General features: G+C 42.5%; 1 protein-coding gene across 1 annotated transcript in view; it reads right to left on the reverse strand.

Annotated features, from left to right (window-relative positions):
- Lrrc9 (leucine rich repeat containing 9) overlaps positions 1 to 15,139 on the reverse strand; it is a 56,188-nt gene that overhangs the window by 30,377 nt on the left and 10,672 nt on the right. The window contains exons 7-12 of the mRNA XM_057782698.1: positions 13,219 to 13,401; positions 11,166 to 11,321; positions 9,900 to 10,081; positions 8,905 to 9,036; positions 4,675 to 4,851; positions 4,246 to 4,360 (exon numbers count right to left, since the gene is read on the reverse strand). Coding sequence (XP_057638681.1) covers positions 4,246 to 4,360; positions 4,675 to 4,851; positions 8,905 to 9,036; positions 9,900 to 10,081; positions 11,166 to 11,321; positions 13,219 to 13,401 — 945 coding nt within the window. The remainder of the gene's footprint in view (positions 1 to 4,245; positions 4,361 to 4,674; positions 4,852 to 8,904; positions 9,037 to 9,899; positions 10,082 to 11,165; positions 11,322 to 13,218; positions 13,402 to 15,139) is intronic.

The following is a 15,139-nucleotide window of genomic DNA, read 5'->3' on the forward strand; positions in this document are numbered from 1 at the left end:
TCAGTTATGGTCTCTGTGCACAGCAGTGGGAAGTCACACTGCAACCTTGGCCCTCAGGGAACAGAGAGAAGACAGGAACTATGAGCGATTACTAAACATATACATCAAGATACATCAAACAAGACACCCTTCTTGAATGAGTAGAAAGCAGTAATGGATGCAGCTTGGGCAAAGGAAAATTATTTAAAAGGAGAAAATACATTAAGGTACATCATACATAGGAGTTATGACCATCATCCACTCATTCTCTGGATTTTTACTGAGAACTTAGTCTATAAACATGGCCCTTGCCTTTAGGCGCTCGTAGAGAAAGGTTTACAAATAATGACATTTCAACATGATGAAAGTCTTGCAACAACGATTCTCAAGTGATTGCTACTTAATGAAACCAGTGCTTAGCAATGTGGAACACTGTCGAATATTTAAGACGAACTAGTGTGTGTAAATCTACATGTGAAGTCTGAGGAGCTGTTGGGTTGTATACAGTTTGCCACCCCCCTCCACTTTCTTGAGACTCACCCTATTGCCTCTTGAAGCTAGCTAAGCAAGTGCTCTGACACAGGACTCAAATCTCAGGACTCCTTTGATTTCTTTTATTTTGAGACAAGGTCTCAGGTAGTTGTCCAGAGTGGCTTTGAATTTGCTCTGAAACCAAGGTAGGTCTTGAAACCACAATCCTCCTGTCTCAGATTCGCAGGCAGCTGGAATGGCAGGCCGGGCTGCTCTTTTTTTGTATAGTTCTTCATTTTAGTTGACTTTTAAAAAATTAACTTGCAAACTAAGAAAGAGTGCTCCCACTTCTTGAGAATCAGGGAAAGCTATGAAGAGAACACCCTCAGCTGAGTCTCAAAGGATAAGAAAGATTGGCCCAGGAAATGAATATTCATTATTTTAGCAGAAAGGAAATCGGTGTTGTGTTGTGTTTAAGAGACTCTCAAGTATAGTACACACTTCATTTGGCCACCACTGGATCTGCTGAAAGGGAGGAGGACTGAAGCCGCGTCTGCTTCTGGAATCCCGCCCTCTGCTGTATAAAACACAACCAACCTAGGACAGACTCTTGTCTAGACTACTTATCAGAGCCTGCTTCCCAACGTAGAACCCAAGTGTTTATCTGTATTCACTTAAACTCGGATGGAGGCAGGGAAAGGTCACGCAGGGTCTACTGAGTCCAGGAAACCCACCTTCCCCTAGTTTAAGAACCTGGTGCCCAGAGATGGCAATTGGAAAGAACCTAGTATCTTAGATGAGGTGACCGATAGTGAAACTCAGGCCCAGCATGGCTCCAGCCACCCCATGGGGACAGTGGAGCCACTGGGTACCACATAAAGACAGTTCTCCCATTCCTTAGTTCTTCCCGAGGTGATGGCATTTGGAGAGAGAAGATTGTAAACTTTAATCTCATAGTATTCCCATGTGACAAAAAGACAAGAGACAAAAAGAAAATGATAGTCAAATGACAAAAAGTTAGAAGGATAAGTCTGGAGAGAAGGCTCAGTGGTCAAGAGCAAGTTGCCTAGCATCCGCATGGTAGCTCAAAACTGCCTGGAACTTCAACCTCTGAGGGCACCTGAATGCACATAGTGCACATATACACACTTAAGTTAGGAGAGAAGGAGTATAGTACGATTCTCTTAGTTAGGGTTACTGCAGCGACGATGAAACACCAGGGCCTAAAGTGAGTCGGGGAGGAGAGGGTTTATCCGACTTACACTTCTACATCACTGTTCATCACTGAAGGAAGTCAGGACAGGAACTCAATCAGGGAGAGGAACTCGGAGGCAGGAGCTGATGCAGAGGCCACGGAGGGTGCTGCTTACTGGTTTGCCCACGGCCTGCTTAGCCTGCTTTCTTATAGAACACAGGACCACCAGCCCAGGGATGGCACCACTCACAATGGGCTGGACCCTCCCCCATCAATCACTAATGAAGAAAATGTCCTACAGGCTTGCCTACAGTCTCATTTTCTGGCAGTATTTTCTTAACTGAGGTTCCCTCCTCTCAGCTGACTTTAGCTTGTGTTGAGCTGGCATGAAACTAGCCAGCACAATCATGGAAGCCAAAGGAGAGCTTGAAAAAGGAGGCAGAGAGAGGAACTGATGTGTCTCGTTGTCCAGATAATAATGGCAAAATATCAGAAACTTTCTGTGTACTAAGGAAATTTCATGTAAACCTCAGTTACACTGTTTGATTGAATATATCCAAAATACTGTCATTTTGACATGTAAACAACCCAAGAAACGACAGCCGTTAGGAAAGCTGGAGTTTACGCTTCCAGCACATGGGTTTAGAGGGGCCGCTCCAGTGCTCAGTGTTCACAGGAGGGTGGGGCTGCCCCGGTTAGCAGAGCAGCACAGACAGCTGTTGGGAGAATTAAAGGAGAGGCAGGGGATGAACCCTTCAGCACAGTGTCTGGAGGGCAGTGAGCTCACGGAGGGTGTGAGCTTCGTCTCACCCACCTTCTGTGCCCATAACAGCCCAGAGTTCTCCAGAGTGACTGTGAGCATTCACGCTGCCTTCTAAGACCCTAAACCCCTCACTTCTTGTTTCCTTTCAAGAAAGTACCACGAGGACACTCACTATCCTGCCAGAGTCACCGACAGCTGTGGCCTGGGTTGTCACAGCAGCTCTCTAAGTCAGTGTCCTGCCATCTGCTCCTGCTCCCTCTAATCCACTCCCCAGAGTCCTCCCCAGCTCGTGCGTGCGTGCGTGTGTGTTCTGTATGTGAAGGACAAGGTAGGATCTATTTTCACTTGCCAGCTTGGCTAGATCCAGCAAACTCCTGGAACTCTCCTGTCTCCCCAGCTCTGGGTTTACAGGCATTTGCCACCATTCCCAGGGTTTACTTGGGTGCAGGAAATGGAATTCAGGACCTTGCATAACAAAGACTTTACCAATCCAACTGTCTCCCCAATTCCAGAAAACATTTCCATTCATTCTTTTCTTTTTTTATGGTAAAATACACACAAGATAAAACTGACTACTTTAACTGCTTCTTTTCTTTTCTTTTTGTAATCACCAAGAGCATTTGTTTATTTTCCAGACATGCAAGGGGTCAACCATTCAGAAAATTGACAAATGGTGATGCCAAGAGAAGCTCACAGGCTCCTTTTAAGCAAGCCTAGGGGAATCCCAGGAAGGAGAGGTTAGTCTGGAGGCTGATTGGTGGGTTTAAATGCATTTTAACTGTTTCTTAAACACAGAATTCAGTGGCATTGGGTATTTACATACTGTGACACCATCGGCCACATCATGGCCAAAACTCTTTCATTAACTTGACCTGAAATTCTGTACATAATAAACAGTCAGTCTTTGACCCTCACCTCTCCCAGGGCTTGTGATATACGTTCTTTATTTTATCTCAGGCTTTGCATAGTGTATAAGTCCCATTAACAACTTTACAAAAATACACACCACTATCGCTTTCATTTACAGGATAGAAAGAAACAGGCACAGCAAACGGGGATGCAGCTCAGTTGGCAGAGAGCCTGCCTGGCACACACAGAGCCCTACATTTGGCCCCCAGCACTGCACAGACAAGGTGTGCAGGTGCATGCCTTTCAGTCCAGCACTTGGGAAGTGGAGGTGGGAGGATCAGGAGTTCAAAGTCATCCATGGCTACATAGTGAAAAAAGAGGTAGGCAGAGGCAGGCAGAGTGGTACATCTGGAGAGGATGACATCGGGGTTCAGTACAGCAGTGTTCTCATTTGTGGGGGTCACGGGGTGAGACGGGTTGGGAAGCAATGCTCTGTGGTAGTCATCAGGATAGTGCAGGGAAGTGGGCTGGATGTGTCAGAGCCCTGGGGCCCTGCGATGAAGCAACAGCAGCAGTTAAGGTGGAGGGCAGAAAAATAAAAAGGAAAGAAACAGTGGAAGAAAAATGAAAAAAGGAACCGAGATGACAGAAAACACAGCCAAAGCCAGCTAACAGAATGCTTTCAGCATGTAGCGTTTACAGTAGTGTCAGAGATTCCTAACAGTTTTAGAGCCAATTAAATAAAGAGATTTCAAAGTCACCAGTAAAAATAAGACTCCAAGAAGAACAAAATCAAGTCAGGCAAACAGATTGATAGCGGGCTTCCTGTGCCGTCTTTTCTGTCTTTAAGACTCTGTCTACCATGTCACCAAGCTTCTACCAAAGAGGAGCAGAAGCTTGTTGTTGATAGGATGCAGGGATGGGGAGACATGTTGTTCGGGTGGCAGATCTCACTCTCTCGCAAGATTATTCAGAGACTGGACACTACCTTATTTGTCTCGCTCTCCTGGAACCCCTTTTCAAGGATTTGGAGCAGGTGCTTTTTCTTCACTGCCATTTCGGGATCAAAGACATAAAAGAGACATTCCAGCATCTTCCGATAGCTCCTCAGGAACAGTGGAGACAGACAAAGGGTGAGAGCTGATTTCAAGCAAGCTTAACCATGAGCAAGTTAACCGTAACCCATGGTGGGAGATTCCTGTTTGCAGTGCCCCGCTCTACTCTCAAAAAACAGGTCCAGTGTGGACAAACACAAAGTTGTCTCAGTCATGGGAGATGTAGGACCAGAATAAATTTACTGGCAGGGTGGGCTTTCATATGGTTAACTTTTAAACCAGGATATTCATATTCTCTCACCTCCCCCAAAGAAAACAAAGATGGGCCTTTTACAGCCACTCAGCACAGAATGAATTCTTACTCCAAATCATGTATATCTTCATGATCCAAAAACCTTTGGAATTTCTCTTCGAACTTCAGTCTCAGAATACGGTTGTTAACTTTAATGACACGCTTGACCTTCACGCCTGTGATGCCATATGCTCTGAAGTCCCAGGTACAGAAACGTGAGAGAATTAGTTCATAGCAGGAATTAAACCTATGTGGGGACACAAAACACACACACACACATACACAACAGAAGAAGCTGAAGGACACAAAGCAGGTGCGAAAAAAGTCACAGCTCCTATTTAGTGATTGTTGCGCTAGCCATACGTCATCAGATCACAGTAACTATGTTTTTTGTTCCAATTGTATAGTTACCCAGTAAAAGATGGTAAAGCTTGAAACACAGTAAAAGGTTTCTTTTTATTATCTATTGTCTAGTTTTTCCACTTAAAGGCTATGTTGATCAAATCCTCATTCCCTTGTAAGCCTGTTTGGTTGGCTTCAGCGTGACCTCATCTTCCTGGCTGCCTTCCTACTGACTATGCTGTCATAGTATTTTTTTCCTGGCTCTCTGAAATGATTATTTTTTAAAAAATTTTCATTTATTTTACATTTTAATGGTGCCAAGGATTGAACCTAGGGCCTTCCGCATGCAGGCAAGCCCTTTGCCACCGAGTTACAAGCCCCCATCAGATCTGGGAAGATTGTATTTCCCCAGGAACCAGTATATGGCCCTCTTGTTTCCTCTCTCCTTAGGTGATTTCATCTGGTGTGTATGTACATATGTATGTATGTATGTAGATATATGCAAATATTCATGTCTACCCAAACTTAGCTGTAATACCCAGATTTGAATATTCAGCTATTGTCTAAAATGCCCACTTGAGTATGTGAAAAGCCGTTCAAAGACGACTCATTGAGTAAGCATCTGGCCCCACCCTATGGCTAAGACTGCAGGAGTGACTGTCTCCGCTCCTCCTCACTCTCCCTCATCTCCTCCTTCAGCATGCCTGCCACCATGTCTCAAATGCGTGCTGAATCAGATCCTGGATACCATCACCACTGGTGTTGGCCTCGTTGAAAGCATCATTGTATCTGGGGCTATTACAAGAACTTTCTAATTAAGTTAGGACACGAAGGGAAAAGGCAGGACTCTGGTTTCTCTCCTAAGGCAGAGAATAAATACGTAGAGCCATAAGTTCTAAACTGATAAAGGCTTAAAAGAGAAGCCTTTGGTGAGGAGTGGAGAGAGCATCTTCCTGAAGTCTTAGGGAAGATCTTCCTGGAAGGAATGCCACCTGAGAGCCAGAGGAGGAAGATTGGCAGTTTGGTGGACTCGAGAACAAGGAAGGATCTGCTCAGCGACTGGTCGGCTCTCTGCTGCCCTCATCTGGCCATTCTTAAAGAATTACAATTTTGTCTTAAAATTGTACAGCATGGAGATTGAGATTAAAAAATAGGATCATGGGATTTTATAGGGGATCCGTTTGCCCCATATTCATTTGAATGTGCCTGAGAGCTGAAGCCGCAGAGGGAAGCTTCCTCGCGGCTGGTTTGTGAGCCCAATATCGGAACTCATAGCTTAGAGAACCCGACTTTCTCACCGCTAGAACCTTAATCAGCGCAGGCAAGGGCCACCGGCCACTCTTCTCGTAGTGAAAAACCGAATTTGCCAAGTCTAGTTAATCCGGTGGGAGCACTGACGGTTCAGTGGTGGAAACCCTGCCGCCCAGCTCTAGGCAATGTGAAAATCTAGCGCTACTCAGGCACTTCCTGTTAAGGAGAGATCCCCGAATTTAAAAATATTGGTGAAAGAGGAGCCAATGTTTAAATAAAACAGCCAGAAATGAGGCACCTGGCTATTTAAAGCTCTTTAGTTGTGATTTATTTTAAAAAATCATACGTAAGAGAGCAGACTTGAGTGACCAGGCATGTGGAATGCTTAAAGCAACCAACCGGCCTGGAAATTCTGCCAATATACATTTGATTACCTCCTTAAGGGGGGTCAAATTTATTCTTATTAAATTCAAATTAATGCTTTGTAGATACTTATTAAAAGCCACCAAAACTATCCAACTTTCTATCAGGCTGACATAGTAGCAGAAATGGTATTTTAGTGATTTCTTTTTCTTTCTTTTTTTTTCTTTTTTAATTTTTCGAGTCAGGGCTTCTCTGTGTAACAGTCCTAGCTATCCTGGAGCTCACTCTGAAGACCAGGATGGCCTCGAGCTCACAGAAATCCATCTGCTTTTGCCTTCTATGTGCTGGGATTAAAGGCGTGTACCACCAATGCCTGGCTGTGATTTTTTCCTTAATTTTTTTTAACTAACTGTCCTGTTTTGTTAAGAGGTTAAACAGAAGCAGAAATACACTATTATCTCTAATAAAGATTCTATTGTTTATCATTCCTTGGCAAACTGAATGAATATGAATGAAAGACTCCGTCTTACAACCTCCACCCAGCACCTGGAGTTTGTGCATCTGAACAGCCAGGGCCTTGTCTACAAGGGAAGTGGCAGGCCAACTTTTATGGCCTTGTACGTAAGAACCACGTATTGTGATTAAATAAAGATAAGTGCAGGACAGATTCACTGATATAAAAGATTCATTGACGTGGAAGAATGTGCTTTAAAAGGCCCCTTTCTCCTTGGGGAGAGCTCCTTACACTTCTCCACCCCAGGATCCAGACTTCCACTCTCAAGGGTAAATGACCTCTCCTGAAAGCAGCCCCTGGTCTCCAGGCTGCCACATGTTACAATCACACGTGTTTATAAAAGTTAACAAGAACGCGGCATTGTGCTCCAAAAAAATAAGACTCTGCCTTGCTGCTGATGTCGAACAGCACTGCACTCTAGGGAGATGTGCGTGTGCCCATCTTGTAGTTCCACATGACAGCTGGTTCTCCAATACCCAGGTCTCCAATACAGTTCTAGGGCAACCTTTGGTTGTGTTGAAGGCTTCTAGGTTTGAGAAAGTGACTTCAGAAAGGTGAAACTCCTAACTAATAATATTCTTCTTTAAGGCTTTGTCTTTAAGGGTTATTTCTAATCTATCCTCTAGTTGAGACAACATATCAACTTGCTTTTCTCGGGGTCAGGAAAGCCACAGTTCTGAGGGATGTATGCCTGGGCTCTGCTTCTATCTCAGGTGATCCTCTTCAACTTTGTGTGGGATCTTCACTCAGTATTGGGAGCACAAAGGTCCTTGCACCCACAGATCATTGGGAAACCAGGAATGTTAAGCATGCAGGAGTCTCTATTCAAAGAGAAGGTGTATAACCAGTTCTCCCACCCAGAAGGCTGGGAATTGAAAGTGATTAACAGTCTAGGTGATCTGTGTTATCTGAAGGGCCAGGACAGGCCAGATGATCCTTACACTATCTGTATAGCCAGGGCCTCCCCCAAGTTCCCACAACCAAGACTGAAGATGACTGAGGGCCAAAATGACCTCGGTGCTATCCTTATGACCAAGATCATGGAGACCCTTTTCTATTCCCGGAACCCTTCTTCTTGGAAGAAATGACATGTACTTTTAATTAGGTTTTGATGGAATTATGTCTCCTTGTGCATCAGAGGTTGTATTACATCAGGAAGCTTTTTTTTCTTTCCAAACTGTACTGTGTTTAAATATGTTACAATAAATCAGACTCTAGCCCGGCTGACTAAGTCATTCCTACCTCACCTGGATTGTTTCCCTGCTGGCTATGATACTTGCAGGGACCCCCACAACCTGAGGTCTGGCTTTGTCTGCCTTCTCCCGACACACAGTGACCACATGCTCACTGACTTCTTAGCTCCCAGCCATGGCTTCCACTTTGACTACAGGCCTGCAGGACAGTCATGAGACAGCCTCCCATGGTGGTAACCTCCTGTTGCCAATTCTGCTGCAGCTTTTTGTTGTTTTCAGCAACTAGTCAGAACCCAGGGTTATATCCACCCAGCAATTCTATAAATTCATGATGATATAGTTCCACAACGGACCATAACTTTTTTCTTAAAATTTCTGTAAACTTCCCATAAACTGTTTTCTACTGTCTTACTAAGAAAAATGCACACAGAGTAACACTGTTGAGGTGTCCAGAGTTTGGCTCATTAAAATAAAGCAATTGAACAAGTGTACAGATGGGAAACATGGAATAGCAAATTTTCAACAAACAAATATTTTGATAAAAACTGTTTTGAAATGAGACACTCTATAAGTTGATCATCAGGCTAGGATCCTAGGTCCAATTATTTTTAAAGCTATACTTAAAGTTCAGATTTACCAGTCATCAGCTTGGGTGCCTTCTTCAAAGTGGATATTCCCCACAGTCTCCAGTTCGGTTAGCAAAAACGGGGTCAATAAGCCATGGCTCTTCTTCTTTTGTCTTACTTCAATATGGTAAATTGCTTCAATTCTGCCAGAGACAAAATGCAATGCAGATATCCATATGATATGAAAACTCACCGCATTAATGTACAGCAGTTTGTTCCTGTACCATAACATGTATTCAGTTCTCAGTTCTTCATGTAGTGCCACATGTATTCACTTTGTTTACGGGCTGTAACATGTATCCAGTTCATTTATGTAATGCAACATGTATTTTAATATCAGTTACTTTTTATGTTCATGAATGAGTAAGGTTAATGTCAGCAGTTAAACAAAGAACAAGATATTCTATTTCTGGCAGTGAAAATCACCTCAGATTTTGTTACTCTCACTCAGAGTAGGAACTAAGAACAGGACTGGCAAATCCTAGGCAAGCCATTTTGTATCCTAATACCACAATATCCTCAGTCATGTCAATACTAACAGACCTTATGTCTAAATGGCTAGTCTCAGGGTCACTTGGCGTGGAGAAGCCCCCTACCTCCAAATGTCGCAATCCTGTTGTTAATATCATTACAGGGCCCAATCAACTTATTTACTCAGTGTCCCAGTGAACGAGAGAGCAGTTGAACCAAGCAAGGGCTATAGGTGTGCCTTGCTGGATCTGGTCTGCTTGCTGAGTTTCTGAACTAAGCAGAGCTGTCTTTCAGTTTGCAGACAGAAGCAGACAATGGCACCAAGCTGGGAGGAGGATGCTCACTGTGCTGAACTGAAAACGGCCTCAGCCAGAGCCCAGTGTTGAATGAGTGGGTGCCCTGGGCACCGAGTGTCGACACAGCTCATGTTTGGTTGTCTCCCCTTTCTCGAGGGAACTGAGCTCAACTCTCGGCCCCCAGATAGTTATTCTTTCATGTTTTCGTCCTGAAGGAGCAGACAGTTCAGCAAACGTACTCATTTAGTTTCTTCTTCCAGAATGCGACCCTTTCATCCAGGGCGCTCAGTTTGGTGAGGATCTTCTGCTGCCGACCCAAATCTTGTGCCACAGTCTCACTGGTCCTGGGTGTCTCAGCCTCTGGTGCATCATCATTTTGTGCGTTACCAGGCCCCTTGAGTTCAGCTAATTCCCGTTCTAACTGTTGAAAACAACGCACCAGAGAGCAAGTTAAAAATAAAACATTACTGAGGCAAAGCTCCATTCAGATAGACTTTTTTTATTTTTTTTGTGGTTAGATGTATTAGTCAGCATAGATGGTCAAAGTGGAAATGTGGGTGATAGGTGGATGAGGCTTTATAAAAGTCAAAGGGTGACTTCGACCTTGGGGCAAGTTCATCTACAGAACATGCGATGGTTTGAAAGAGGAGACTTGGGAGTCTCTTAACTGAAAGCAAGCACATTAAAGCCAAAGGGAAGTTAGAGCCCGTGATGGATTGGGTGTGAATACAACCTTAAACTTCAAAACATACTTATTTTTCAACGTTTTTTCAACTATGTGTGGAGAGATATAAACCACAGAAAACACACAAAGGGGAGATAAAGTTTGCCTTTTGTTTTAGTATCTGACAAGCAAAAAAACCACACTTTGTATCAGATTTTAATATTTTGGAGTTTGTCGTCGATAGTAGGCTTTTTAGTATTAATTGAGATATTTAAAATATTGCTTTGAATATTATTTATCTTGATTACTTAGCCTTTGAATCACCCCTGAAAAGTTTGGGTCAAAGGCAAATAAAACTCTTGTAGGATTTAAAGATAAACTATAATACACAAAGTTTATAACAAGAAATCTACCAGTTGGCTATATCTTTGCTTAAATAGCTATAACGGGCTGCTAAAATAAGTTACATATTTAAAAAATCTGTGCAGTTTATATAACATACGTTCGTTTTCTTGCTTGCGGATTTTAGTTAATATAGCTGAATACTCTTGAACTGAAATTTGAAGTGAACTCAACTTTGGACATATTTTAGATATTTTGATAGGGGTGCTCAGCTGGTAGAGTTCATGTAAATATTCCAAAATGTGAAAAATGGCAAACTTGATCTTCAGTATTCTCTCTCTCTCTCTCTCTCTCTCTCTCTCTCTCTCTCTCTCTCTCACACACACACACACACACACAGAGGGTGGAAGATGGGGGGGGCTTCAGAATTTACTATTTTGTCTGATAATTTTCCTATTATTAATAGTAGCCACTAGAATTTTACATGATTAAATCTTACATTTTTTTTTGCAAAGTTTAATAATTTTATTCGTTCTTCTGGAAGCTTCTGCAACTTGCACTTTTTGTCATTCAGTTTCTCAAGCTCTTCATTCAGATGTCTCTGAACAGTTTTTATTCGCATGTTATAATACATTATTTTCTTCATTGCTGTGGTCTGAAGGCAAGAGAGTAAATAGTGTAGGCTATGATAAAACAAATTACAGGTAGCTGTGCTGGCTAGGTTCATGTCAACTTGACATAAGTTAGAGTCATTTTGGAAGAGGGAACTTCAACTGAGAAAATCCCCTGCCAGGTTAACCTATGACAAGTTTTATTGATCGATGATTAACATGGGAGGGCCCAGCTCACTGTGCGCAGTGGTCCCGGGTCCATAAGGAAGTAGCAGAGCAAGCCATGAGGAGCAAGCCAGTAAGCAGTGCTCTTCTATCAACTCCAGCCTCCAGGCTCCTGCCTTGAGTTCCAGCCCTGACTTCTCTGGATGATGGATAAGTAGGCTGAAATAAACTCCTCCTTGGGAGCTTTGGACCACAGCAATAGAAACCCAAGACATCGCTATCAGTGGTACTGTATGAGCATTACAGGCTCTTGATAAATTCGGAAGTTGGCTTGCTCCATTAGAAATGCTGACGATGACAGCAAATGCGATGATGCTCACAGGAGTTAACTTAATACATAAGACATAAAATCTCAACAAGCATCTTGGTGTTTAATATGTGAATATGTGGAATATTCACATCTATTTCCAGAATTTCCAAGAAAGAAATTGCAGACATAATTTAATTTATAAAACAGTGTACTTAGCTAATAGGACATGGGACTGGAGCAAATATTAAACCAATATTCCTAGTTTATTTATTCAGGAAAAGCAAGCAAATTAAAAGGGGTTAAAAGCAAATGCAAACTTGAGTAAAATTCACTTTTTAAAAAACCTGACAAAAAAAGATTTACTGCCCCCCCCCCCACGGTCTGCAAAAACGGTGCTCTAGCTGAACTATCTTCGGACTGAGTAGATTATTAAATTATCACTTTAATGCAATTATCTCAAACTTTACATTTCATGCCAGTATACCATTCAGTTACTAATCAGCTAACAATGACAAATTGATTAAATAGCCCATTATGGACTATACAAACTAAATGATGCCTGAGAATTAGATTAGTCAAAAAGAACTGACCAGACAATCTACCTAAGAGGATCAGTTCAGTGAGAGCTTCCCTCTTGCAAAATAAGGTGGAGAACCATAAAGCAAAACACTTGACATCCACCTTTCGCCTCCGTATGAGCACATACAGGTGAGTACACCCACACATACACCTCACTACTCTCTCTCTCTCTGTCTCACTCTCTCTCTCTCTTTCTCTCTCTCTCTCTTTCATACATACACACACATCTTAATAAAGAAAGGAAGGAAGGAAGGAAGGAAGGAAGGAAGGAAGGAAGGAAAGAAAGAAAGAAAGAAAGAAAGAAAGAAAGAAAGAAAGAAAAGACAATTGGGAAATGATGTTTCTTGCTATTTTGAACATTTGGAGTAAGTGGAAAAGCCAAAACAAATATACTTGAGTCATCAAGGATTTCAAATAAATTTTTAAATTTAAAACAGCATCATGTGTTGAGGAGTAAGTAGTTTATTTTGCCAGATAAAATAGCAGATGCTAAGTTAAATTTCAAATAAGCAACGAGGTATTGTTGTACTTATTGAGTTACACCAAGACATTTTTCTACTGTTTGTATGAAATTCAAATTTAACTTACTTAGATTTCTTCCATGCGGGGAAAAAGTTAAAAATACTATATTTAATTTGTTCTAAAATAATTTTAATAATCATGTATCAAAAATTCTATTTCCAACAGACACGTGTTTTCCATTTTTAGTACGACCGCTGTATTCCATCTGTGTACTTTCAGGAGAAAATTCTGCTCTTGGGGCAAGAGCAGACAGGACATCAGAACTGACTGCACAGTACGACCAACCGTGTATGAGGACCCAGGCAGAGAAAAGCCATTAGCCAGGTGTCCTTGCGTCCCAGATACCTGACTGTGAACACACTTACGTCGGCTAGTTCCTTGATTTGCTTTGCAGATACATCGAAGGTGTCGAGTCGTTGAAGAGAAGGCAAGTGATACAACACGTGGACGGAGTAATTGCACAGCTGACACACTGGGTTAGTTTTATACTGAGGATCATTCAGAGATAAGTCCTTTAAGAGAGGCAGCCTGGTCAAGTTAGTAAGGTCCTAAAACAGCAGTGAAAATGTTCAATCAGTTATGAATACTCACGCTGGAAGGAGGTTTTTTAGCACACAAAATCAGCCACAATCTCATGCAACGCATTCTAATTGGACACCTACATATGCCTGTTAAGTGACTTAGATGGCCAGTGAAAAAAGAAGCTAAACTCCAGAAGAAAAGATCAGTGTTTCCTGTAGATGGCGAGCTACACAGCTACGCAGTTTCTGTATACCAGCCGCTGCTCCAAGCCAAAAAACACGAACTCTGTGATTCCCTAGGGAGATCTGTGATCATATGATAATAGCGCCTTGCTGGGAGGCAGTAGCAGCTTGTGTTGTCTGTCAAACACAGTCCCCACTGGAGATCTAACTAGCCCTTTAATCGTGGCTCTTGGTGCTCTCATGTGCGCCCATTTGAGCCAAATGCCAATGCTGCCATTACTGAAACAGATCCATGATTTCTTATTTCCACGGCCTTATGAATATTCATCTCCCCCTCTTAGAATGTCCATTGCCTTGGCCCAGAAGAACCTCCTCCAATGCCTGTTAAAATGTTGCTACCCTTTCCTATTGATTAATGCCTTTGCACTTTGACTAATCAGGCAAAATTTTACTCAAATTTCTTTTTAATTTACTCATTCTGCTGCTTTGCAATACCCTTTTGTTTTTCTCTGAGTTAAAGAGTATCTATTTACATTGGGGGATTCAAAATCATTCCTTACTCCCCGTTCTCTGATATGTGCCTTCAATCTCACATTGTCAGAACTGTGTTGTGAACAAGATGAGAAAGCAAGGGAAAAGTTTGACAAGAGAGATTTAGCAAACCGTATTTCAAAGGACTCATGCAAGCTTTGCTGTCCAGAAAACAGACTGAGATTAGAGAAAAGAAAAAGGGTTGACAAGGTGGTGCAGCAGGTAAGGGCACTTACTGCCGAGTCTGACAGCCTGAGTCTGACCCCCAGGACCCACAGGGTCAAATGAGGGAACTGAATCCTCCTGAAAGTTGTTCTCTGTCTCCACGAATGTGTCATGGCACGCACGCATGCACACACAAAAATAAATAAAAGTATGGAGAGCTGTAAGAATTTGCAGACTGACAACCACAGTTGACAGTGGTCCAGGCAGTAAGACTCTGGTCACAGTCCAAATGGTCACTAACAGGATTTGCTCATGGATTGAGGGTAGGGTATGAAAAAATAATAGGAGTGAAACAGGGTTATAAAGATTTTTGCTTAATTAACTGGAAGAGTGAAAATACCATTTAGAGAATCAGAGATGTCTACAGGAAAAGAAGGTTTGGGGAGAAGACATGAATTTGAAGTTGGTCAAGTGAGGTCTGCAGTTCAGAGAAGTGGTCAGAGTAAGCAGAGGGATCAATTTAGCAGTAATTAGATTAGCTGTATTTACAGTCATAAGGCACAATGGGATTATTTATAGAAGGAATGTAGCCGGACGGTGGTGGCGCACGCCTTTAATCCCAGCACTCGGGAGGCAGAGGCAGGCGGATCTCTGGGAGTTCGAAGCCAGCCTGGTCTACAAGAGCTAGTTCCAGGACAGGCACCAAAGCTACAGAGAAACCCTGTTTTGAAAAACAAACAAACAAACAAACAAAAAAAGAATGAATGAATGTAGACATAAACGAGAAAGAGACCCCAGGGCTAAGAAGAGGCAGTCCACTTTTTCAGATGTTATTAGAGGATGAACCCCAAACGAAATGGATGTAGAAAGCCTAGGAGAAACTCAA

The sequence above is a fragment of the Chionomys nivalis genome, chromosome 10 (genome assembly GCF_950005125.1).
Source record: "Chionomys nivalis chromosome 10, mChiNiv1.1, whole genome shotgun sequence".
Lineage (NCBI taxonomy): Eukaryota > Metazoa > Chordata > Mammalia > Rodentia > Cricetidae > Chionomys > Chionomys nivalis.